The sequence below is a fragment of the Mixophyes fleayi genome, chromosome 2 (assembly GCF_038048845.1).
Source record: "Mixophyes fleayi isolate aMixFle1 chromosome 2, aMixFle1.hap1, whole genome shotgun sequence".
NCBI classification, from domain to species: Eukaryota; Metazoa; Chordata; class Amphibia; order Anura; family Limnodynastidae; genus Mixophyes; species Mixophyes fleayi.
Genome location: NC_134403.1, coordinates 43,865,951 through 43,892,053, shown reverse-complemented (window position 1 = coordinate 43,892,053; position 26,103 = coordinate 43,865,951). Strand labels below are relative to the sequence as shown.

At 39.2% G+C, this 26,103-nt stretch overlaps 1 protein-coding gene across 3 annotated transcripts in view; it reads left to right on the top strand.

Annotated features, from left to right (window-relative positions):
- Positions 1-26,103, top strand: part of RNF17 (ring finger protein 17) — a 187,592-nt gene that overhangs the window by 79,346 nt on the left and 82,143 nt on the right. For all 3 annotated transcript variants that reach the window (XM_075198887.1, XM_075198885.1, XM_075198886.1), the window contains 6 exons: positions 592-666; positions 1,219-1,541; positions 9,597-9,662; positions 18,002-18,094; positions 18,262-18,420; positions 21,685-21,874. In XM_075198887.1, coding sequence (XP_075054988.1) covers positions 592-666; positions 1,219-1,541; positions 9,597-9,662; positions 18,002-18,094; positions 18,262-18,420; positions 21,685-21,874 — 906 coding nt within the window. The remainder of the gene's footprint in view (positions 1-591; positions 667-1,218; positions 1,542-9,596; positions 9,663-18,001; positions 18,095-18,261; positions 18,421-21,684; positions 21,875-26,103) is intronic.

The following is a 26,103-nucleotide window of genomic DNA, read 5'->3' as shown; positions in this document are numbered from 1 at the left end:
ATGCTCCAATGATATTGATTGTCTACAGAACAGCACATATAAATAAAGTAGTTAAACCAACATGAATTGACAGTCAGGGGAGTCCATTAGTTAATTAATTAATCAATTAATTAATATGAAATTTTAAAATGTAATCTTGAATTGCTGCTCATTTTGGCGTGTTCCTTAACAGCTTGCTGCGCATTAGAGGATATAGATGAGCATCCACCTCTTGTAAAAATGTAGTGTGTTTAATGAAGCGTTGACTGTGATACGCCGTTTTATTTTCTGGTAGTGCGCATTTGGAAAGGCCCAGATTTTGGCATCCAACTTTCTAGAAAACATGAAGGAATTCAAGCAGGATTAAAACTTTGACAAAAGGCCTTTGGTTTTGAAACTGTATAGGGGCCGAAGTAGAGATGTCTGTGAACTGGGGGGAGGGGTTGTGTTGACAGAGAATGTTGAAAATGGTTAGCTCTCACCAGTACTAATTAAAGAGCTGAAATGTTTCTCAAGTTGTTAGAATTTTCTTATGGGCACCATGTTTTATCTTTTCATTGATAATTCTGTAATATTTTGTAATTTCTTATATATATATATTGTGTTCCACAGATTCAACATAAACAGTAATCGGATCATTAAAATTATTAAAAACCTGGGAAGCATTTGCAGTTATAGTGCTCTGGAGTAAGTATGTTTTATCGAGTCATTTGGATTATTTTAACATATTTTATTGGTTATATTAATTTTGTTTTTTTGTGAATCAAATTTGGCATTTTATGGTTTACAAGCGGCACTAAAAATAACCCTGTTCTACATTAGTACCCTAAATTTTGAATAATGGGCTATATGACATAATGGCGAGTCAATATAACAAGACTATATATGTAGATTTGTAGGTGACCCAACAAGGAAGAGTTAGGGTGTCCTTGGTACACAGTTTTGTGGACCTGAACTCTGACCCCTACTGGCAGGAATGGGGCTGTGGTCTCTCCTTCCACTGTTGTCTTTTCTATTCTCTCTCTCTCTTTCTCTCTCTGTCTACTCCCACCCTCCTTAGTTCTGGAGTATCAGATTCCTGAATGCTGTAGCTGTAGACGTAGCTCTCGAGTTTGGTTGGAGGCTTAAATTTGCTGTAATATATTTGTATGTTGCCAGTGTCTTTGACTTTCTTAGTTAAAGTTGAAGTCTTACATTATTTTTTTGTATTACCTTCTAAAAGGCGTTTCCCACCCACAGGTGCCAATTAACGCCTGATGTGAATACTCTATCAACAAACACAGAATCTTTCCATTTGAATATCAAGCCAGTACATAGCAGTGCAGTGGCGCATATTGCAGAGTACAAAGCAAAAGGCTTGAACGATGAGCAATATCAAACTGATTTAGGACACATAATAAAGGTTGAAAATCAAATGCAAACAAATCATCAGTTGTGTTCAGATCCTAAACATGTTGATCTTCAAAAATCAAGTTTGTCTTCATTAAAGAATAATGCTTTGCTACAGTCCTTGAGTAGTCCTGATGTCATAATAGAAGAAATTATCGAGGATGATCAACCTTGTAAGTTTAAGTTATTTTTTTATTTTAATGAAGTTGTATTACAGTGTCTCTACTTCCTTTTTCCTCCTCAGCATTCGCAACAACATTCATAACCAATGAAACAGTTGCTAAGCCCATGCAGCAACCCTTGGTGCTTCTGGCTCTGATGTTCACCGTATGCATTGTGAGATTTCTAAGCATAATCATGTCTGCTTGAACTGGCTTTTACAATAGAAGGGTGCATACATACAAGCCTTCAACCTATGTAAGTGGTCTAATTGAATTTCCTTACATTCAGCGTTAAACTCAACAGAATATTCATATGACCACATCAATTGAGACTTTTCAGTGTTTGTTTTTAAACGATAATTTTTAATGCTTGCCAAATATTATACAAAGTACTTTAATAGTCTTGCTCAGTTTCTATTTGTCTCAAGATATTCTCCACATATTAAAATATTCTATTTCTGTGTCCCAGAGGTTTCAAAACGCTTCAGTGTTCCTCTTTGAGTGAATCTCTAAGTTAAGTTGCATGCTTGTACTGGAATCACTGTAAAAAGCATCTGCTTTAATAGCTCAAAAGGGTCAATTTCATACTGTCCACAATGACACCCATGTTCTAAAAAAATAATGCTGATTGCAAAATATACATTGAAGGACTTTTTTCATTCACCTTTTTCTGTACCCCATCAAATCCTGCCAAAGTTACTGTAAACGCTTCACCTTGATGTGAGTGCAAAGCATGTCCTGGGAAGGATACAGCAGTGTATCTAATTATATTTTTCCAGTGACTCCACTCCATTCTCTATAACTAGAGAGATGATGGCAAGGGCTATGGAGAAAGGGGACATACGTCATCGGACTCTTAATACTTGGGCAATTTCATCAAATTGATTTATACCCTGTTCTGCCATTGTTCCCCTAAAGCATTGCCTATAGTCGGTGTTGAGGATCTGGTCCTGGCGGTGTGTCAGGCCTTAGACCTTGTAGATTCAGACGAACCCCGGACAGCTGACCCGGGTCTAAGCGACAAAAGAACGTTGTGTTTTCTGTTTCCAACCATCTGTTGAACTTACTGATTTTAGTTGAATCAGCCTGGAAACATCCAGATCAGAAGTTCGTCATACCTTGGCCTTTATCCAGTGCAAGTCAATGAAATGGCCTAATGGGAACAGGTCCCTAAGCTGGATACATCTGTGGCTAGATTGGCCCACCTTGTGACCCTTCCAGTACCTGGCCCTTAATATTGGTACCCACCTCAAGGTGGAGAGCTTCCTCAAGGCCATTTATGTGATGGTGGGCACTTAGCTCCCCCCCCCCCCCATGCTGTCCTCTATTTAGTAGTGATGGGAAATCTGTCATTTATCTAGCAGAAAATGATTAGTTGCTATGGGCAACGTTTCCACTTTATCTCTCTTGAAGGTTTAATATATCTCCCCTGTATATATGGTGGAGTAAACAGAACTACAGTATATAGCATGCAGCACTCAGCAGTGCAGTGTGTCTTGAGCTGACAGGAAAGTGAATGTATCCTGTGACTCATGAGCTAAATGATCTAAATGAGTGAAATGATTCGGAGAGTGAAATGAACTAATGAACTCTTGAGCGAGGAGAATGACTCATAGTCAGTGATCAGCTCCAGAGTCTCACACAATGTCTGAGCACAGCAGTGCCACCTTTGGTAGTTTAGAGGTACTGACTCACGAGTATTAAATGAGAGAGCTGAATAGAAACAAAAGAGCCAGTGTGAATGAGACGGTGAGTGAGGCTGCTGGAGCTGCTCGGCTTTATCTCTAACGCCTCCCACTTGTTTTAGTTCCTGGTGACCTAATCTTTGCCAGAGCTGTGAATTAAATGATTTAGTTCACTTTGAAGATTAGTTTATTTGAACTAATCATTCGTGAACTACCCATCACTACTGCTTAGGTCACTAAGGCAATGGAGAGCTGGTCCAACTAGCTGGCAGAGGGTCTACATTATTCTGAATTTCTTCCCCGGGCTCTACATTTAGAAGAGGCTTTCGAATATCTTTGAGGTGGCTCAGAACGTGGCCTCCATTTCTTCATCTGTCTCGGCGGATACAGCCAGGAGGACTCTTTGGTTGTGTTCTTGGGACGCTGATGCAGAGTCAAAGAAATCCATGGAGGCTCTTCCCTATTAGGGTTCAGTCCTCTTTGGGAGACATGATCTGTCGAGCCATGGAAGGTAAAAACACCTTCCTCCCAGTAAATGCTCCCAAATTCCGTATCCCTCGGTTTGGTTGACTTCACCAGCCCTTTTGCGGTGGTTGTCCTCTACGAGTCAGTCCTCAGGGGGGGAGGGGGGGGCTGACGTTTTTCAGCCAGGGGTCCCTTCCAGAGAGCCAGATCTTCTTATTAGGCAAAGCATCCATGGTCCAAGCTCCCAGATAAGCCTGCAGCCTATCGGGGTACCTCCTAGATGGTATCAGACAGACTGATTTATTGTAAATATAAATCTGTGATATATATATATATATATATATATATATATATATATATATATATTATATATATATATATATTATATATACTGTTAGGAACCCCTCCAGCCAGTACATCAACACCCGGAGTCTGGTGTTCACTCTAGCCCCTAGTGGTGGGGACAGACTTGGCCGCAGACGAACAGAGGGTGGGGAAATGTGTACCGGCTGGGGAGAACGCGGGAAAGCAGAGTGAAGTCCAGGCAAGGGTCGGGGGCCGGCAGCAGACAGCGTATACAATAAACAAGCTGAGGTCAGAGGTCACAGACAAAACAGCAGCGTAAGAGTCCAGGCAAAAGATCAAGAGGCACATGCAATCAAACATAGTCAGATATCCAGGCAAGGGTCTGCAACAATAATCAGAATCCAATGGATAACAGAGAGCAAGGGATACAGCAGGCTAGTATGCAGCAAGCAGGAACTAAACCGGCAGTGAGGCCCAGTCCTCATTGCCTTAAATGCTATGATGGTCAAATCAGAAAGGAGGAGGACAGGGCTGATAATCAGCCTCAGGAGGCTGCTGATTAATTACTAGCTGGGAACTAGCATAGGTCAATCACAACCAGGAACATGTATGAATGACAAATAGAATCATGCGAGAGCTCCCCCTCGAGTTGGAGGATATCCCTACAACCTCCAAAAATCTAACAGTGCATTGAAACTAATGTATGCGCTCAGCTGCTACCTGACGCCAGGATTCAGCGTTCCGCCGCGGCTGGTAACATACACACACAATATTTAGACCACTGACAAGTGAAGTGAATAACATTGATTTTCTCGGTACAATGGCAGCCGTCAAGCGGTGGGATATACAGTATTAGGTAGCAAGTGCACAGTCAGTTCTTGAAGTGGATGTTTTGGATGCATGAAAAATGGGCAGGCGTAAGAATCTGAGAGTCAAATTGTGATGGATATACAATAGGGTCAGAGCATCTCCAAAACAACAGGTCTGTTGTGGTGTTTCTGATATGTAGAGGTTGATACCTATCAAAAGCGGTCCAAGGAAGTAACAGGGTCATGGGCGCCCAAGGCTCATTGAAGCATGAGGGAAGCAAAAGCTAGTCCGTCTTGTCTCACAGAAGAGCTACTGTAGCACAAATTGCTGAAAAGTTAATATTGACTATAATAGAAAGGTGTCAGAACACACAATTCATCACAGCTTGGTGCGTATGGGGCTGTGTAGCGCATACCGGTAAGAGTACCCATGCTGACCACTGTCCACCGCCGAAAGTGGCTATAATGGGCAAGTGAGCACCAGAATTGGACAATGGAGGAAGGTGGCCTGGTCTGATGAATCCCATTTTCTTTTACACCATGTGGATCGCCGGATGTGCGCGTATCTTTTACCTGGCGAAAAGATGGCACCAGGATGCACTTGGGAAGAAGGCAAGCCGGCAGAGGCAATGTGATGCTCTGGGCAATGTTCTGCTTGGAAATCTTATTTCCTGGCATTCATTTGTATATTATTTTTGATACATATCACCTACCTTGTGAAGACCCAGGGTTTTAGAGCAAAAGCTCACTAGGGGTATCCTGAGACTTCTGAGTCAAGTCATACATGCAGGATATAGGGAAAGATACAACAATATATTTATTAGAGAGTTGGCTAATACAAGTCCTCTAAATCAGCAATAAAAATATAAACCAGATTAACAGGTCCCAATAGACACAGTTTACCACTAGACCTCCCTGAAGTTTCCCACACTGTCTGTGATCAAATGATTTACATGTGTTATGACCATGGGAGTCTTATGGAGCTACTGTTCAGCAAGTCAGAGAAAAGTTTGTAGTCCAGTAATCATAATATTCACAGCTGTAATTCTTAGCACACTGACAGCAGCTGAGACTTCAACGTCATTGACTTTCAATAGCAAATGACTTTCAATAGCAAAATGACACACACACACACACACACACACACACACACAAACCTCTCCTGCATGTCTTTATTATGCCAAAATTTCCCACACTGGGAATCCCTCACTGCAGGGCTATCCATAGGTCTTAGGAAAAAGGTCTCTCCTGATTGGTAGAGTTCAATGAGTGGCTGTAAAAGAGACTAGTCATATCTCAGGGACAAATGAGTCCACCCCTTCTATTCATTTGTAACGTCAGAGGGCCTCCTGCTGCTCACAGCTTCCTGTTTTTAGTGTTTTTACAGGAAGTGACTGGCCTGTTTAAGAACAATAGCTGACCACTCAATCCTATACTTCCATTCCGTCTCACCTAAACATTGTTGCAGACCAAGTACACCTTTTCATGACAACGGTATGATGGCAATGGTCTCTTTCAGCAGGATAATGAATGCCCCCTGCCACACTGCAAAAAAGGTTGTGGCTGATCAGTGTATATTTATATTTCCCTCTCCCCCTGGGAGGTGCCACTCCTTGAAATCAAAGTTTAAGAATAATGTGGCCTTTATTATCCATATACAATCCAACTATTAAGTTATTTGTCATAACTTTCATGAGGGTTTTTAATGAAAACAAAATCAAATCCTGCACATTTATAGTTCCGCTCAATTATATGATGGGATCTCTCTAACCTGGGCATGAAGGGAACACACAAGACTCTCTATACCTCTTAAGAATATATATGTCCCTCCCATACATGAAAGCCAATCTACCCCATATTATAAGGAACCCCACAGATATATTCTATAATTTGACATCCACATAATGCTGCTATCCAAATGTATACATATATTTGCATAGTGCACATTTTTACTGCTCCAAAAATAGCATGTCCTGTATACCAGTAGAACACACGTGTACATACTGATTGATCAGATGTATAGTGTTCCATTATACCTGCACCATTCTCTCCTGCGTTAGGGATACTAGTTATTACCTGGTGTTCATTGAGCTCCACCTCCCAATGCGCGCTCTCCCCACCTGAGAGCGGCACACTTACGTATGCTGCAAGAATTACAAAACTCCTAGGATGCTGTACTGGGCCAGGTACCTGGTACTTCATCCTCAAGAACTAGAGCTGGTGGGGCCACATCACAAGTTTTACCTTCAAATCTATTCCAGGCTCCTCTGGAACCACTAGCAGCATCTGACCGCAGCTCTGCCTGCTCTCATATGACCACTCTTTGTGCTGGTTTTGCTGATTACACATAGTACCTGCCGACGATCATTTATGTAGCTTTGTTTCTTTTCTTCTTTTTTCTTTTTTAATGGAGCAGAGCTGCATCCAGTGTCTTTAGCAACACAGTGACCCCTGTCCTTGTCAACAGACATTGCAGGTTTCTATTGTAATGTGCTCCAAAGTTCCTTTTAGTTTTTTTGTTTTTTTTGTGTTTTTTTTTCTCCTTTGGCAGGTGACCAGCCACGTGCATACAATGACACATGAGACTAGTCTGGAGGGGTATCGGGGCATTACAAGGCAACAATGGTATCTGTACATGTATTAACGCGATCTCTGCTTAGGTCACCACCTTTTCATGTGTTCACTGCATTACAATGGAAACGGAGAAAGATTTCAATGTTCAAGGGGACTTCAGTGATTTGGACCTGCCCTGCAACATTGGCTGTACATGTGCTTTGTGTAAATTCTCCGTATCCTATGGTTCCCTGTAACTCTAAAAGTTGGTTCTGTTTTAAAAGAAATGCCACGATTTATGTGACATTTTATAATTAGACTATATGATTTGTCTGCCTTTAATTATTCATTCTACTGTCTACAATATTTTTTGATATGCTAGCTCTAGTTATTTAAATTAACTTTTCAAATATCTCCAACATCTTCATGTAACAAAAGACAACGAGAAACAGAAGTATTTAAAGAAGCGCATCCAATTAATTCGAACTCCAAGGTGCCACCATATAATACTTGTCAGTATGTGTTAAAATGTAAACAATTTAATAAACATTAAAAACAGGTATAAAAGAAACAATATATAAAAATAGCAATTAGGAACCAGGGCGATCAATTTGTGTTAACTTGCAACATACTGGATAGTGGGATTTGTTATTTCGTTAATACGAGCAATTGACTTTGCTCAAATGAATGGGAGCTGTATTGCTCTAGACTTTATAAAGTAGCATTTAAAACGACTGGGATTGAAAACTGATCAATAAAACTTCCTCCTTTGTGCACTGAAAGGGGAGAAGTTGTAGTTTAACACAAGTTTATTGCCCTGGTTCCTAATTGGTATTTTTATATAGTATTTATTTTATACGTATGTTTTTAATGTTTATTATTTAAATTTTAACACATACTGATGAGTATTATTATATGGTGGCACCTTGGAGTCAGAATGAATTGGATGCGCTTCTTTAAATTCTTTTTTCTCATTGTCTTTTGAGCAATAAGGTTGTAGCACAACAACCTTTTTAAGGAGCAGACATTCTCTTGATTTGTTTTTATTTAATTTGTTTATAATTGTTTAACACTGGATGTATTTTACTGATTGGTCAGAGCCCACAGTAATATTCCCTGTTGGGTGATATATCAATATTTGTATCTTCATTAGACGTCTATGTTATGAACTTGCCCTTAGAATATTCCTTATCCAAGATGGTCAGGACTGTGTCATGAAGATACCATCTTAGATATCATTTCCTCTTTGGGCCTATAAAAGACACTTCCTATTAAAGTCTGTTCTTGTGTATTGTGTTGGAATCTTATCTGAATTCCACATACACAAACACTCCCTGTAACCAAGTTCTTGCCTACATTCAGCTAAAAAATAAAAATAAAATATTCAAAAACAAAATGTAGGTTAATTCTATATTATACCGGAATGTTCGATTACGAGGAGGATTTGACTTTGCCCCCAACATATTATAATCTCTGCTATTGAGCATGCATTATTTCCACTTATCTGATCTCTTCAAGTAATCTTCAAGAGCTGGATCCGTCACACGAGGTCCTCTACAAATTAAATCACATTCATTCTGCTATTCATTGGCTGTTTATCTGGTAGATTAAGAATTGCAACTGTTTAGCACTGACAGGAAAACCTTTGAGAAAAGTATTCTCATTGAATGCATACAAAGTCTTATTCTGTGATTGGTGTGATTAATAAAAACCAATGTCCAATACTCAGCCTGCCTCCTCCCTACACTTGTGCATGGACTTTTATTAGGTCATTGACAATCATTGATCACCAGTGTTGAATGGATGTCCACCTCTCAGTTGTTTACATGTATTGCTGTAGTGTATTCCATTTTTCATTTTTGCAGTCACAATGTGCCTGATTCAAGGCAAAAAAAGAGTACATTTTTTCCTTGACGAACTATGTTACAATACAAGGGTTGCAAATTAGCTTGTTATTTTGCACTTAAGTTAAATACTGGCTTCTTTTTCATGTAGCACACAAAAAGTTGATGGCTTTATTTTTACACTGAAATTTAAAGTTGATCTAGGACATGCTCTATCACAACTATAAATCTGTCCCCACATTTTATATTTACTCCCCCCCCCCCCCCCCTTCCAATGCAAAATGGTTTTGACAAGGTGCAAAGTTGCACCTCTTTACTTTAATGAATCAGGACAAAGCCAAATGTATGTTTTAGAAATTTGATTTTGAAAGCTAACTAGATCCTTATTTCTATCTGTCATTACAGACTTGAGTGAGCCACAAAGTAATTTCACTGATAGTTATCATGATAAAAGAGCACATTTTAAGAGAGGTAAGGTTTTCTGTCACAGTTGTCATTGGTTCCCGCAACAATATTTTCTAAGTTTATTTAATCAAAAATGAAATGAATACAGATTTAACTGTAGTAAAATAGTTTGGTAATCCTTGAACAGTATTAATCCACCTTTTTAATTTTTTTTTTTGATAGGTTTGCTTTTATATTTTGTTAGCACCTTTCTTGTTTGTGTTTGATTTGTGTTTTGTCTGCATGGAGCCCTGGTTCTTTTGAACCATATAGCAATTCTCATTTAGTTAAGTGCCGTGTAAAGCTAGCTTTTAAGGGTCATTTACAAATGTGAAATGGCTCCTTTTGATGTCATGTGTTTTGACAGAGATACGCCTTAAAGCATACTTGCCAACTTTTCCTCATTGGCTTCAGGGAGATTCCGGTGGAGGTGGGTTTGCGGGGGCGGGGCTTGACAAATTGCATCATGTTAGCCCTGTCCCCTAGACAACAGTCACAATTTTGGCCAATTAAAGCAGGGGGCTAAGGGCGCGATATTTGCGTCATTAAGTCCCGCCACATATCTATTGCGGGGGCGAGAACCGGGAGGTTACCCTGCTCTCCCAGGAGGTCTTCCAGAAATGCAGGAGTTTCCCGGACATTCAGGTAGAGTAGGTAACTATGCGTTTAAAGAAAAACAGCTAATGAATCTCTAGAGACTGAAGTGTCTCTTGCATTTCTGTCTCCATTACTGAAGTCATGTTGTCTTACATGTCAGTCTTTGATTAAATCTTGGTCTCCATGAAAATGGCCATCTCCATAGGCATCATTACATGGACATAGGACACAATTTCTGAACTGTCATCATGGCACAGATTTCAAGCCAACCACATCTTGTACTGGCTCATCATCAGGGAGAATGCCAGACTCTTCAGGGAGTGAGGGAGATCACCCCTATTTCAGGGAGTCTCCCTGACATTCATGGAGAGTTGGCAAGTATGCCTTAAAGATTGTGAGTCATGATGGCAATGTCTTTTTGGGATGCAAACCTTTGTTTGCACAGTCTGATGGGAGGAAATTAATGGGTTGCGGGCATTCCTTTGTTACAGATTCATTTTCTCTGTAGGGAAATTCTTTGTGGATTAACTTTTAAATGAAACTGTGTAGTTATCTCAGCACATAGACACATAACACATCTTGTATGTAAGACAAACATGAGAACAAAACTAAAACATTTTATGTACAACAGAGTACATTACTATAATAGAGTGACAACACAGCAACACATTTAAGAACTGCTCCATCTGCCGTCCCTCCAGTGTAATCACTTGTTGGAGTCTGCAGTATCTCAACATCGTTTGCTTAGCATGGATTCGAAGCAGAATATTTAATTTTGCGCTGTATTTTTTAAACCAGCAGTCAGGTTTGTGGGATACACATTAAGGGATGTGTTCCCAGTTGTATGGACTAGTGCATTGCATTTTCCTCCCTGCAAATAACTTTTTTTTATGTTCCAGCTGGTCAGAAGTCTGATCCCCCCACTTCATTTCTATACTTTTAATGGAGCACATTTTGCAATTTGAAATTTTGCAATAAAGTGCTTTATTAGGGTTATAACATTTAAAACAGTATTTCAGGAATAAAATGGAAATGTTTTAATTAATGAAGCCGATCGGCCTAAAGTGGAAGTAGGTTTGTACTTTGACATTTTTGCCCTTTCTTGGTGTATCTGTAAATCTTCAAATTGTTTTTTCAGTCATATTGCGTAGAAATGCATTTCAGTACCATCTCATGTTCCATCTATAATTAGATGCTCATGGTGTCATGTGGACAGCAGTTGGTTTGCTGCACAGTAGCTCATAGCTCAGCTCTATGCTCAAACATTTTCTTATTCTGAAACAAAAAGCATGAAAAAATTTGTGCATACTGTCAGCATACAGCACAAAAGAACTGAGGATTGTCATCACACCAAAATCATGTATTTTTAATAAATATATATATATTATATATCTAAGAGGTTCCAACAGTAGCCAAACCATGTTCTCCAGCCGGGTGGCATTAAGAAGTAGCCTGGTGGGGGCAGCTGTAATACTTTGCAATATTGCACACCTGCCAGGACTGGTGGTCAGTGGTCTAACACACACTGCTGGCTGTAGTGCTCACATAGTGCCTGTTCTAATAGGAGAAACAATGGTTTATTCTATTATGATAGGACTCTGTTGGGCTCCAAGAGCCGGGTTGCTAGTAAAATCAGCCGGGTGGAGCACCAGGGAAATAGGTGCTGGGGAGAACACTGGTCAAATATAAACATAAGTTGTATTACTAGCAAACAGGGATTTAAGAATTTGAAATGTGAGTGTAGAATGTAATTCGTATTTGCTTAGAGGTGGGAGTCTAGTCTTTCCAATGTGGCAGTGGATGGTGGCCTATCAAAGTATTACTTGTATGTGTATTTTTGCATTTCAACATTATTATTTGTTGGTGATTTGGTTTGAAGATTTGGTGTAGGCTACTTTTTTTAGGAGCGATCAAGGTAAGGACAGTTCCTATCTCAGAAACACCATCTCTCTCTCTCGATCCTCCCAGCCATTTAGCTGCGAGGAAGGTTTGCCAACTCCTCAGGGTGTGCCCGACCTCCGATGCTGTGGGGTCAGCATCTGTCAGTCTCTACATTGGCTGCCTGTATTTCAAGGAATCCAAAATAAAATTCTTCTACGAACATACAAGACCATCAACAAAATTGCACCGACATACATCTCCTCACTGGTCTCGAAATACCTCCCTACTCGACACCTCCGTTCTGCACAAGATCTACGTCTCTCTTCCACTCTCATCACATCCCCCCATTCTCGGTTACAGGATTTTTTCCGGGGCTGCACCCACTTTGTGGAATTTCCTCCCTCGCACAATAAGACTTTCCTCTAGTCTTCAAACTTTCAAGCGTTCACTGAAAATCCACCTCTTCAGACAAGGTTATGATATTACTCAACAATCATCTTAATTTCCCTAGATTACCCTATTACCATCCTCTACACTGCTAACGCAAGACAACAACCCTCAATACTGCTACACACAGAGACCACTCAATACTTTTACCTTTGCGTTCTAGCTGGTCCATTGTGCAATATGATGTAGCACATGCCCTTGTGTTTCTAACTCCGATTGTCCGATAGATTGTAAGCTTGCGAGCAGGGTTCTCTTACCTCTTTGTATGTATTACCCAGTATTGTCTTATCAATGTTTGTTCCCAATTGTAAAGCGCTACGGAATTTGCTGGCGCTATATAAATAAATGTTGATGATGATGATGGGGTCTCAGCTGCTGCTCTGATCGGGATCCTTTATGGAGTAGGAGTGTAGATTGCTACTTCAGGGTTCTGGGCCGACTATATCTCCTGTTGGATACGGACGTCAAAACCGGATTGATTGTAGCAGTTCAAGCCAGGACCTGGGCCCAAATATTGCACTGTAAATGGGTGCTACTTCTGCTGGTACCAGGAAAGTTGCACACGATGGACAGACGGAATGGCAGAAGAGTAGGCAAACATTTTGGCCCGGGGGATTCTGTTGTCACTATTAGGGTATCTGTGATCTTGAGTCTGTCAGCATTGCTTTATGCCTATATAGGGGTGAATCGTGCAGGAAAAAATTGAGAAAGGATGTCAAAATCAATTGTACTAACTGGCACCCTGTGTAAGCACATGGTTCTTCTATGGCTGCAGCACTCCTCCCCCCAAAACATGACTGTTTTTGTTTTAAGAATTTTTACCATCTCTATTCAGATGCTGGACGCACTGAGCTCAACTGTCATTGCTATTACCATCTATTTTCAACTGCTGGAACCAGAATGCTCAACTGTCGTTGCTTTCCTCATATCTTTTTGGCTGTTGGACCCAATGAGCACTTCGGTCATTTCCATATCTGTTCATTTACCAAATTAGCTCAGCTGTGATTGCTGTTACTATCTCTGTTAGGCGGCTGGACCCACTGAGGTCTATTGTCAGCATCCTAGCCCACGTTGTCTAAGCTGTAGAATTTGCATACTCTGTTAACCCCAGCAGGGAGTGGTAAAAGAACCTGCACCTGCCATATTGCCCTGCACAATTTGGATCATTTGTTCCTTAATAGCTAATACTCTTTTATCCACATCTGCCTTATCTTCCAACTAACTTTCCAAACACTACCCTCCAAATTAGTCTTTTTTCTCCAGCATGCTATTTCTCCATCCCTTAGTATTATTTACCCTTTGCTACTTCCCTCCTTGCTAGTCTGAAACTGAATTAAAAGAAATTCAAACAGTACAGCTCTGAAACTGGTCACCAGCACTTATATATAGTTTAATATCAAAATAATAACAAACAAAATAAATTGCCAAATTTATTGGTACCTTTTAATATAAAAAAAACATTCATGTCATGCTTGCTGTAACTGCCAAAACAGCAGGTGGCCACCAGTTTCGAATAACAGCATAATTTCAACAGCATGCTGGCATATAGCTCTTACTAAATAAGAAATACAAGGAGTTCACTGCCTAATCTCCTTTAGTAACAAAGGTGCACTGATGGTAATAACACGATGTGTGTTGCATGATGAAATGGCTCCTTATAAAGTTACTTGTGCTTTTAAAAATCACTTGATGTTTAAAATTGATGTTGTCACTATAATTCCACTAAGGAGGAAATGTTCCACAATGATAAAAATGACGCTTGGTAGCTGAATATACTCCGTGTCTGTTACACAAGATAGGAGGTGTTGAGCGTATGAACACACATTGATATATGATTAGATTAACCAGTCAAAGAAGAAGCAAAGGCACTTCAAGCAAAGAATATGTACTCCATACGAATTGCCTTTCCAAATGCCAACTGGAGAAAGCTGCTTGTTCACACTGTAGATGTAATACAACGCTCACCCTGCAACCTACAAATGCTATCAGTCAAACTAAAACAACAGATTACGGTAATATGCCGATATTAACTGCGATCCCCACTCCATGGTAGATGTCAATAGAGTAGTGTAAAGATCTTAGGACTCCATGCTTGATGAATACTTTGCAGTGAGAGAGAGACTCTGTTTCCAAAGCCACGGTGCAAATCCTTCGTGATGGATAGATGCTCTCGGCATTGTAACCTTCACATATAAGAGAATAAGATCTTCCTGACGCATTACTTCACCATTCTGTGATTTCATTAGAGAAGAATTCTGACAGTGTTTAAGTCCAAAGAGCAATAACTATCTTTGGACTTACAGAGAGTATCTTTTACTCATTTCATCATCTCATCCTACAGCTTGCCCCCTTGAACATTTTTCCCAACAACTTTCTTCGCTCCCTCTTCCCAACTGCATGCTCACCTTCAATCTGTCTGTCTCTCCTCTGGCCCTTTTACATCCTCATATAAGTTCGAGCTCCTCAAACCAATCGTAAAGTACCCATCTTTCGATCCAGCCCCTCTCTCCAAATACTGCACTGTTTCCTCACCTTTGCTTCCATACTGCTTGAGCAATTTGTTGTCCAGTAGCCTTTCTCACCTCTCACACGCCATTCTCGACTCTGCAATCAGGCTTCTGCCCCGCAACATTTCGCTGAGACTGCACTCTCCAGCGTAACCAATTATCTACTGTTGGCATATTCCATACTCCTCATCCTGCACATCACTGCTGCTTTCAACATTCTAGATCATCTTCTCTTTCACATAACATTGGCATTCATGGAATAGTCCACTTCAACTACCTGTTGGGGTCCCACAAGGCTCTGTTTTTCTCCATGTACTCCCTTTGTTGAACTAATTAGGTAATTTGACCTCCGGTTCCACCTCTAAGATAACAGCACTTAAATGCACTGTATGATCTTGTTTAACCATCTGTCTCTCTGTAACTCCATATGGATGTCTCATCCCTACCTAAAGCTCTAGATATCCAAAACAAAGCTCGTCATTGAGACTTGGACAAAGTTGATAGTCTGGCAGCTGCACTCCAGTGAGTGTCCCCCCATCTCCAGAAACCCGTAGTATATTCCATTCAAAATCTGTAGTCTCCATAAATATAGTAAGATTGCTTTGGCTGTTCCTTGGGAAGTATCACATGCTGCAGTCTCCTTTAGAAAGTGACAGTTGAAGATTTAGCCCCTCATTCCAGGTATCATTTTGGCAGGGCCTGGGAATTCTTCTGAGGTTCGTGATTCAACCTACACACAAACAGGCAGTCAAACTGGTGGAACCTTTGGAAGACCAGCACAGCCTGGTCTAGAGGTAGTCTGCTCTCCAGCTTTTCCTGCATAAGTATGATATAGGCCTGGATGATCTGTAAAGTGGGTGGTTCAGTGGCAGCATCTCCTGCGGATGTCTTGTACGTGATCGTTCTGTAAGGCCATGAGTCAGATTGCAGTAGTGTACAGACAATTGTACAGAGGTGAATTCTAGTAGTAGGTAGTCTGATGGACTCAAGGATCCAAAGGCGTAACTAGCCATGGTTAGGGTTCAACAAGAATCCTAACGGGTTATACCTTGTCATGAACAATTGGTTGAAAAGAGCCACCTCCATGATCACAAAAGCATGTGGAAAATAGCCAGCACTACTCTGTGATTAGAGGTCACACTGACTACACCTTAGACAACCATTATTACCATACTTGCCATCTAACGTGCAACATAATGACCTTCATTTAGCCATAGGGAAAAAAGAGAGCCATCACCAAATGGTGCCTTTAGTTAAAAAAGAAAAAAAAAATGTAAATGTCCATTTTTTTCATAAGCCTGTGCAATTAGTCATTCCCACTTGTTTTCTTTCGGATATAAAGATATATTTATCTGGGTTTTTTTTTTTTTTTTTTATTATTATTATTAATCCTTCGCTTCCTTGGAAATTTGGTATTTTATGTATGCAAATGTGTGTTTCTTTTTGCTTGTCTGCCATTGCAGCTAAAATGTAAGAAAATGATTTGATAAATATTGCAGAAAGGTGGATCTGCATGATGCTTGGAAAAGTCCACAAAATAAATCCATTTGTCTGTTGCATTAAAGCCATTAGTGTTGTGGGAGACAATCCAGCAGTGGAAGTGAATTGTTAGGTTCATTTCATAGTGTTAAATGAGAGCATGTTATGTGTGTACTTTTTTTTTTTTTTTTTTTTTTAAATTATTTAGAGTAGCTTTCATATCCAATTAGCTCCCTTCTCCTTTTTCCCCCTTTTAAACAAATTTAAATTTATCTCAAACTGAAGTCAGTTATGATATTTTTACACTGGCTGCAGTTTTCTTAGGCTCAAATAGCTCTGTCTTACATGGGAACCTTCTTGATCATGTGACCACTGAGTTTCAACGATGCGGACATAAGGAACTCAGCCGAGTGTGCCACCATTTTGCTGTGAGACCGTGGCCTACAGGGATAAGACCCATTCCCACCTCCCGTAAAACACAGTATGTAGGGGTCAACAGGTTCTCTTGTATCAGTTAAAACATGCAATTAAAATAATACATTTATTCTTGATCTATACAGTCCTCCATGTAACTTGGCTTTGAAAACTTGAACTAGTCCTAAAATCGCAACGAAGAAAGCATATATGTAGAATACATATAGTCCTTAGAATTATTCATTAGATTACATCTCCCAAAGTATTTTGGTGAAATTGCACAGTCAATCTTTTTACTTTGTGACTTTTCTGATCTTTTATCCTTAAGATGTAAAATCCATTTTGTGTGCCTATGATTTAGCGTGGTTACTTGTAAATCAAGATGGAAACTAAAAACTATACTAGTTTGTAAAGTAACCAATCCATTATTTTCTAGATTTTATACGATCGCAGTACAGTTGCATAAGATTTTTTTATATATTGCTAAAGTCATGGATTGTTTTTTATGAATGAGCTGAGAACACTTACACATCCTTATGTTTGTTGTATGTTAATTTATTCTCCTTAATTTAACTATGGAATAATGGTAACTTTATCAATCAACACACGAATCTCCTGTCTGATATTTTACATGACAATTTTGAAGCTTATTTCTCCTACTGTCAGGTGTTTAGTTTTGGAAGTGTTAATATTTTATATGAAAACATCTAATAGACAATCTACATAAAAAACAAATTTTACATTTTATTTTGGAATAAAGTTCTGAAATAGTTTGATCTTAAACATTCCTTAATTGTATTTGATGTTGAAGAGAAATCGCCTATCTTTTAGTAAAGTAAAAGTTGAATATTTCTGTTAATTACAGGTTTCATTTTGTTTTTATTGAATAAAAGGTAATGGAAAACATATAACTAAAAAACAAGATTACAGAGGCTTGATGAACAAAAGTGTGTTAGGTCATTTGTGAAAGATGTCAGAGAATGTGAGTTTAAATGCTGTGTGGTATTGAATTTGCATCTTAATACACATTTTTATTTGAAGTTCCATTTACAGAATTTAACAATGGTAAACCAAAGAAATTCAAGAAAAGCGTTAAGAGGATGGGCACTACTGCTCCATTTGTTCAAAGGAATAGTGAGTGACTCTTAAATAATTTTACTTTTAATTTTCTTTAATTTTGAATACACACTTTTGCCTTGTAACAGTACATCCTTTAAGGAATTTGATCTATAAGTCATGCAATATTTTATTTAGTACACAAACAACTTTTTTTTTTTTTTTTTTTTTTTTGCTGTCTGCAGTCTCACGGGAACTTGTATATCTCAGCCACGTGGTAAACCCTTGTGACTTTTATGTTCATCATTTGACACAGAAAAAGCAGATTATTATGCTTGAACGGATGCTAATTACGCTTAGCCACACCACCAACCAATGTTGTTCTACTGACATCTTGGAAGTAGGTATGTATATTTGTTCTAGGTTCATCAAATGTTGGTTCAATGAAGCAGTTTTACCTGGACTTTGAAGTTCCTAGGGGCACCACAGTCTGCACTTGCTTGACAGTCTTATGGTTAACAATACTGTACCTTTAATTCATAACCGTGTGTTCTTTTACTAAATGGTTAATATATTTTATTGGGGTTTCAATCAGTGTGTTTGTCTCCAGTTCCCTCTGAGGTCATCACAATTGTGTTCTATTATATTCCTCTTATAAACTCTGTGTGAACTCTGATTGCTTCGGTGGGAGATGTGTTGGGTACAATGTTATGGGTTATTGAACTTGTTACGTTTAAATTACGCCGTAGCTGCATCTTTCAGGTTCAGTGGTAGCAGCTCAATGCATAAAATTATGCAGACATAGTCAAGAAGTTCAGTTTTTGTTCAGACTAAACACCAGAATGAGAGAGAAAAATTATCTAAGTGACATGGTCTGTGGAATGATTGTTGGTGCCAGACAGGGTGATTTGAGTATCTCAGAAACTGGAGATCTCCTGGAATTTACACATACAACAGCCACTAGAGTTTGCAGAAAATGGTGCACAAAACAAAAAAGGTCCAGTGAGTGTTCGTTCTCTTGGTGAAAACATGTTATTAATGAGAGAGGTGAGAGGAGAATGACCAGACTGTTTGAAGCTGATAGGAAGGGAATGATAAATCTGTAGTGACTGCGTGATGCTTATGTTAATATCATCATCATCATCCTCGTCATCATCTATATGGAGCAAAGTCACTAAGGAATGTTTCCAACACCTTCTTGAATTTATGCCAACATTCATTTTAGGCTGTTTTGGGGGCAAAGGGGGAGTCCTACCCAGTATTAGAAAGGGTTACCTAATAAAGTGGCCACTGAGTGTATGTCAGAAGAACATTAGACTGTAGGAAGGCTGATGACCCCAGATGGATCAGTTTGGTGATATGGCACACTTACATTAAAGTAGGGGAAACCTGTTCTTTTTAATATGAGATCAGTATACACTTTGTGTGCGACTTGGCATGGAGCTTAAGCTGAGTAGCGTTGTAGGACGGCTACTTTAGAAGATTTGTGTGCAAGAGTTGCAGTGATGTAAATTTTATGTCTATAGCACTTAGATTAAGTATAGATGTGAGTTGTGCTTCGCATGCCACAGACACTCCTTTATTAACCCTTGATGTTCCAATTACCACCCTAGTACAGGATGTTTCTGAATTTGCAAGTCAACCAGTTCCTTCCCCTAGTTGAACAGTTACAGATACCAATCTTCTCTTTCTGAGTTTTTGGTGTGGTTCAATCTCAAAACAGAATCCCTTTGAAAAAGCTACAATGGCGACGCATACATCGGGTTGAACGTCAATCGTGGTGTCAGAAACACAGAAGAGGGTGCTGACAGCGGCTGTATGCCGCATATCTCCTATGTAAAAGTCTGATTTTTTTTTTCTGTGTTACAAGCACAAAACTTAAGTTGTGGGAAAATTATAACAAGGGACACAACAAGGAATATGCTTGGTGGCTATAGTTGGTCTACCTCACAACAATACTGATCGCTGGCTTAGCAAACTAGCAGTAGCTGCAGGTATTCAGGCAGCAAACTAAGGTTGAACTGATTTTTCAGCACAGACGACACAGAGTTCTTACTATAGGTGTCAGCTGTGTGAGTGGACAGTCTTCACTTTATTGATTGAAGGCAGCTATGTAGGGCAATTATATCTATGTGATACACATTTAATTATTTCCCTTCTGATGTCCCATTGAATGTGGGTGCACTGGATGTTTGAATTCTACACTGCCACTAAATAGTTGATAAAGCTGGTACCATTCACCTATTAAATCCTGTACGCTGTTGAATGATGTAGGTTTATTAGAACAAAGAATTCTTCCAGTTCTTTTCCCAGTAATAGGTATTTTTGGTAAATTGGATTAGATTTGACATATAAATATGGGGGATAGCAAATTGGTATAACTTAATAAAACTAATAATATCATAAAAAGTACTGAACATATATGATAACAAAGATATAGGAGGAGATCTGGATGTGTGATAAATTGTATAAGGTATGGTGCATACCTGTATTGTAAAACATTTCAGGTTGATGACTATATGAGTATTGAAACATTGCAAAAACAACAATCAGTCATATTTAAATATTACCAAAACAGCTAATAAAGCGTAAAAAATAAAACACAAGATTGTGAGAAAATATATTGAGTTTATTGTTATCACTGTGTCTTACAGAAGACTGTAATCAATATCAATAATATGTGGATATATCATAGGGATAATAAACTGGTAAAAATATAAATGACAAAGGATGCATGATTGTATTAAAACTTGTGGGGATTCCAACCTGTCAGATCTTATACTCTGGCCCCACTTAAGGGTTTGCTTTAAAAAAAAAAAAAAAAAAAATTAACAAGAGTAACTTTATTCTAACCTGTTTTCACTTTCTTAAATCTGTATCTTTAAATATTTTGCCATTAAGGACCTGATAAAGTTTGAAGTGTGATTTTTTTTTTTTTTTTTTTTTTTATTTTTTTATTTAATTAGTAATATAAGTGTTTTTAACATTGTGAACAATATGGGATTTTTTTTTTGGACTGGAGTTCCTTCTGTTTCAACTCTGATTTTTAAGATAAATGACGTTCCAGTTCCCCAATCTTTATCCTCCTTGTCCTCTTCTTCAGACTTTGATTTGGGCTGTATGGGACGGCTCATCCATAAACAATTTCCTGGACTGGTAGTCTGCCGTTAATTTCATTTCCAGATACTTTTAATCTGGACAATACTAAAGGAGATTCTCACAAACCTCTGACGCTATCAATTTGTGAACAGAACTCTGGTTATCTAGACATTGACAAATAGAACATTTTTACTACTTAATTTGTCAGGTCGACAAATTCCCACTTATACTTTGAAATGCCTCTGGTCGTCTGCTGACTTTGGGATGTTGCAAACAAATGAGAATTTTTATTGTTCGCTTATTGTGTAGAATACTATTCTTTGAACTCTGCGATGTCAGTATAGATTCACCTACCTGTTTTTCATCATCTCCTTTTCTCCTGTCTTTGCTAATTGAAACCAACATCTAAACCCTGTCTCGTTTCCAAGTGATAAACGAACCGGCCATCCCTGTCGTTTGTACTGACATTTTGGGTTTCCATGCTTTTTGAAGGTAAAGGGGGGGGGGGGGTTAGGTAATGTTCTCTTTAGAGAAATAGTTTGACAATTGAATTATTGTGTTTTATCTAGGAGAAATAATTGCTTTTAAAAGTACAGAACGCAATGCATGGTGCCGTGGATGCATCACTGAGCTGATTCCATTGGAAAGTAAATGGATCGGTCAACCTTTTGGTCCAACAAAATATAGGATTGAAGATATTTCACGCGTGACCATTTTCTTGCTTGACTATGGAAGTTCTGAGATTTTTGTTGTAACAAGGTATGCTTTGCTTTTATAGTTGCAAATTTATATGAATATTACATACAATCAGAAAAATTTAAGCACTGCTACATTTAAAGCTTTAAATGCATCTCACGGATATTGGGTCCATTTTTGGTGATAATGTTGCTCAAGTTTTTATCTTTTATTTTAGAAACAAACAATACTTCAATATCGCCAATATCTAATTTTCTTGCTTTTTTAACCACGCCCACTTTTGCCATCTCGATTTAAAATCTGTTGCAAACAGCACAAGTTAGAGGGGGAGAATGCTCAAAATGTATGTATGTATGTATGCATATGTGTGTGTGTACGTGTATATATATATATGTATGTGTGTGTGTGTGTGTATATATATATATATATATATATTTATTATATATTATTGTATATTTTATGTGCGAGGGAGATAAATACCTTCTCTCTTTTTTTTTTTTTTTTTTTTTTTTATTCCTTTTGTAATTATGTATATAATACCACCAGGTCTAAGTTAATTTGTTTATGGCTTTACCGATTTTTGTAAGAAGCAGTTTTGTTTTTACATTTTTAGATTTTCATACTCTTCATATGGGTAAGTACAAATTCATGTTGAAAACAAAAGGTGTGCTCTAAATTCAGGGGAGACTTGCATATGTTTTGCTTCTTTCATTCTATACATTGTGTGCTAACACATAAAACTCTTGGTAGTTATCATTCACCAATAAAGAAGAATGTTAGCAAACCCTGGTTTTGGAAATACAGACTAAGGAATGGTAAATCATGCTGCCATTGCTGACAGAGCAATATTGAATCTTGTTACTGTTGACAATTGGGTGCTTCTATGAGCTTTTCTTAAGTGTAAACAGTGAAGTGATAGAAAGTATATTATTTAGTTCAGTAATGCAGATACTTTGATATCCCTCTTTTCTCTTCATCATCATCATCATCATCATTTATTTATATAGCGCCACTAATTACGCAGCGCTGTGCAGAGAACTCATTCACATCAGTCCCTGCCCCATTGGAGCTTACAGTCTAAATTCCCTAATATAGACACACACAGACAGACAAAGAGGGAGAGACTAGGGTCAATTTTAATAGCAGCCAATTAACCTACTAGTATGTTTTTGGAGTGTGGGAGGAAACCGGAGGACCCGGAGGAAACCCACGCAAACACAGGGAGAACATACAAACTCCACATTGGGGGCACTGTGACAATAGGGTATATTAGGTGGAATTGGAGCTAGGGCTCTTTAAATCTTAATGTTGAACGACAACTCCTCCCCTACTATTCCTGAATAGTGAATTTTTTTAAAAATTTTTTTTTCCTATGTCACGTTTAAGTGTATATTGGGAAGCCTCCCCAAAGAGTGAATAGCCTGTGTGCTTCCTTCACTCTAGGTCCATGTACTGGTGTAAGTAGCTTGTATACTTCCCTCACACTAGGTAGTATGGCAATCATTTCTCTTCTGATCCTTCTCTATATGGGTGAACAGAAAGCAAGGATTGAGGCATAGTAGCCCGCAGCAAAATGGAGCTTCCTATGCAAGTACAGGACGCATGTATGGCTTGCCGACATCCCCTTGGCAACAAACAGATCTTGTATGAAGAGAACAGGCCACAGGAGGAACCGCGCAAACAGATTTGTGACTGAGGATACAGTTGCAGCAGCTACATTGCGACGCACAGTGACACAGGGGTAAGTATCATGTCTGACTCACTCACCCCAGGTCACCCCCCCTTATTATTGACACTGCAAGATTCTGTAGATAGAACGAAGAATGGTCACAGGGATTGCACTGGAAACTGTAAGTAAGCCTAATTTACAGTATACCCCCTGGTGGGACATGGTTTCTTCCTCGGTGCATTTGGCAGGGATCTCTTCATGGTGACAGCATTTCCTCTCCATCACATAGAGAGATAGATATAGTGTCTCTGCATGCAATGTAACTAGTTACAAAATTTATAGTGTCAGGAGCTTGTGGTTGAATCTAAAAATTATATATATATATATATATAATCTCCCCCTATCGGCCACGAGAAGCATACACTGAGGAGTGAATAACATTGATTATCTTGCTATAAGTGGCAAATCTACTGCTGTATTCCCAATATGCAGTGGCTAGAATCTACCAAACTAGTCCAAAGACTGGTGAACCGGCGAAACCGGGTCATGGCACTCAAGGCTTATTGATGCGCATCTGGTCCAATCCCACAGAAGGGCTACTGTGGCACAGAATACTGAAAAAGTTAATGCTGAATATGATAGAAAGGTGTCAGAACACAGTGCACCACAGCTTGTTGCGCATAAGGCTGCATACCGTTCAGATTGCCTTTGATGACCCATGTCCACTCCTCTATGCGTCAACAATGGGCACGTGAGTCCCATAACTGGACCATGCAGCAATCGAAGAAGGTTGCAGTGTGCACTGGAGGCAGTGTGATACTCTTGGCAATATTCTGCTGGGAAACCTTGAGTCCTGGCATTCATATGGATGTTCCTTTTACATGTACCACCTACCTAATCATTGTTGCAGACCACGCACATCCCTTCATGGCAACGGTATTCCCTGATGGAAGTGGCCTCTTTCAGCAGGATAATGTACCCTGCCACACTGTAAAAATTGTTCAGGAATGGTTTGAGTAACATGACATAGCGTTTAAGATGTTGAATTGGCCTCCAACTTCCCCAGATTTCAATCCGATTGAGCATCTGTGGGATGTGTTAGAACACAAGTCTGATCATTGGCCCCACCTCACAACTTACAGGATTTAAAGGATCTGCTATTAACATCTTGGTGCCAAAAACCACAGGACACCTTCAGAGTTCTTGTGGAGTCCATACCTCGAAGAGTCAGAGCAGTTTTGGTGGCACGAGGGGGTACTACACAATATTAGGCAGGTAGTTTTAATATTGTAGCTTATTGGTGTGTATATATCTGTGTGTATGTATATATCTCTTTCTGCCAATGTAGCTCTCTATTATAGTCATTTATTGCATGGATAAGGAAACGTGGGGTCTGGTGTTTGCTAGTCTTTCTCTATGTTTTAAATTTTACTTTTATGTCTGAGAAAGGGACTTCCAAGACTTGCTTGTTTGGCAGCAACTGAGGTTACAGACTCTTCCTCTTTTTGCAAGACTAAGAAATAGATGTACTGTTTTATACTGTCTCCTCAACCTGACTCAAGCATACAATTCCTGGTAAAATTTATCTTAATCCTTTCCCCCCCTCCCCCACCATTGGAAGAGTCTATTGATTTACCCGCCTTTCTTGAACCATTACTATACAGAGAAACTGCCAAGATACGTGTCAGTACATGTACAAAGTGTAATTTTCTTCTTAGATCTAGACATTCAGCAGCAGACATTTTATTCAGACCGATCAGGTCAATGGACTTGGGTATTCATGGTTCTTCAGATAGGGGCGGCACAATTGGCCACAGGTCTAGGCCTATAACTGATGTTACTAGTGGCTGAACACTTTTAGAACACTAAAACTCTAGCATCTTTGGTTACAGTTTGTTACCCCCATGTTTTCTGCACTCCTAATATTGGACAGGTGTTCCTCAGGGTTACATTTCTGGGTAGCAGATGCAGATTCTAATCTTAGTGAACTCTGAAGTTATAATCATTGTGTGACTATTTCTCGTTAAGAACAGAAGCAGATCTTTAGTTAGCTGAAGGGACAAACCTAGGTTTTAGTCATTTCATTCCTTTGGAAGGACGAGAGAAGCTTCCACAAGCTGGAGTGGTTACGGTTAGTGCTCGCATGTCTGGCATGAAGGTGTGTGCCTTGCATCACTTGTCAGTGATGATGTCTACCTCCACATTCCCATAGTGGAGGAGCTACAGCGTCTACTTTGATTGCAGTCCACAATGCAGACTGTCCGTTTCAGATTCTACTCTTACCCTAGCTTCCGGCGTAAGGGTCTTCGTCAGAATTATGGTCATCATGGCAAGGCTTTGTTGGACAACTTCGATTCTATAAAGACATGGCTGGGAAACATTGAAAATTGAGAATCCAGTCTTCCTTGATTCCCAGGCCATCGGCTGAGGTTACTCTGATTGAATTTTGACACATTATGTCCTATGGTTTTTCCTCCAGGATGATAAAATCCTTTCCGTTCTGAGCAGGACCAAGTGTTTACTGGCCAGTCAGTAAGTTCCTCTTGTCCGGTGCTAGCATCCACGGTTTCTGTGTTTGAACATGATTATTCCGGACTCTTTCAGTGTGATTTATTCAGGGATA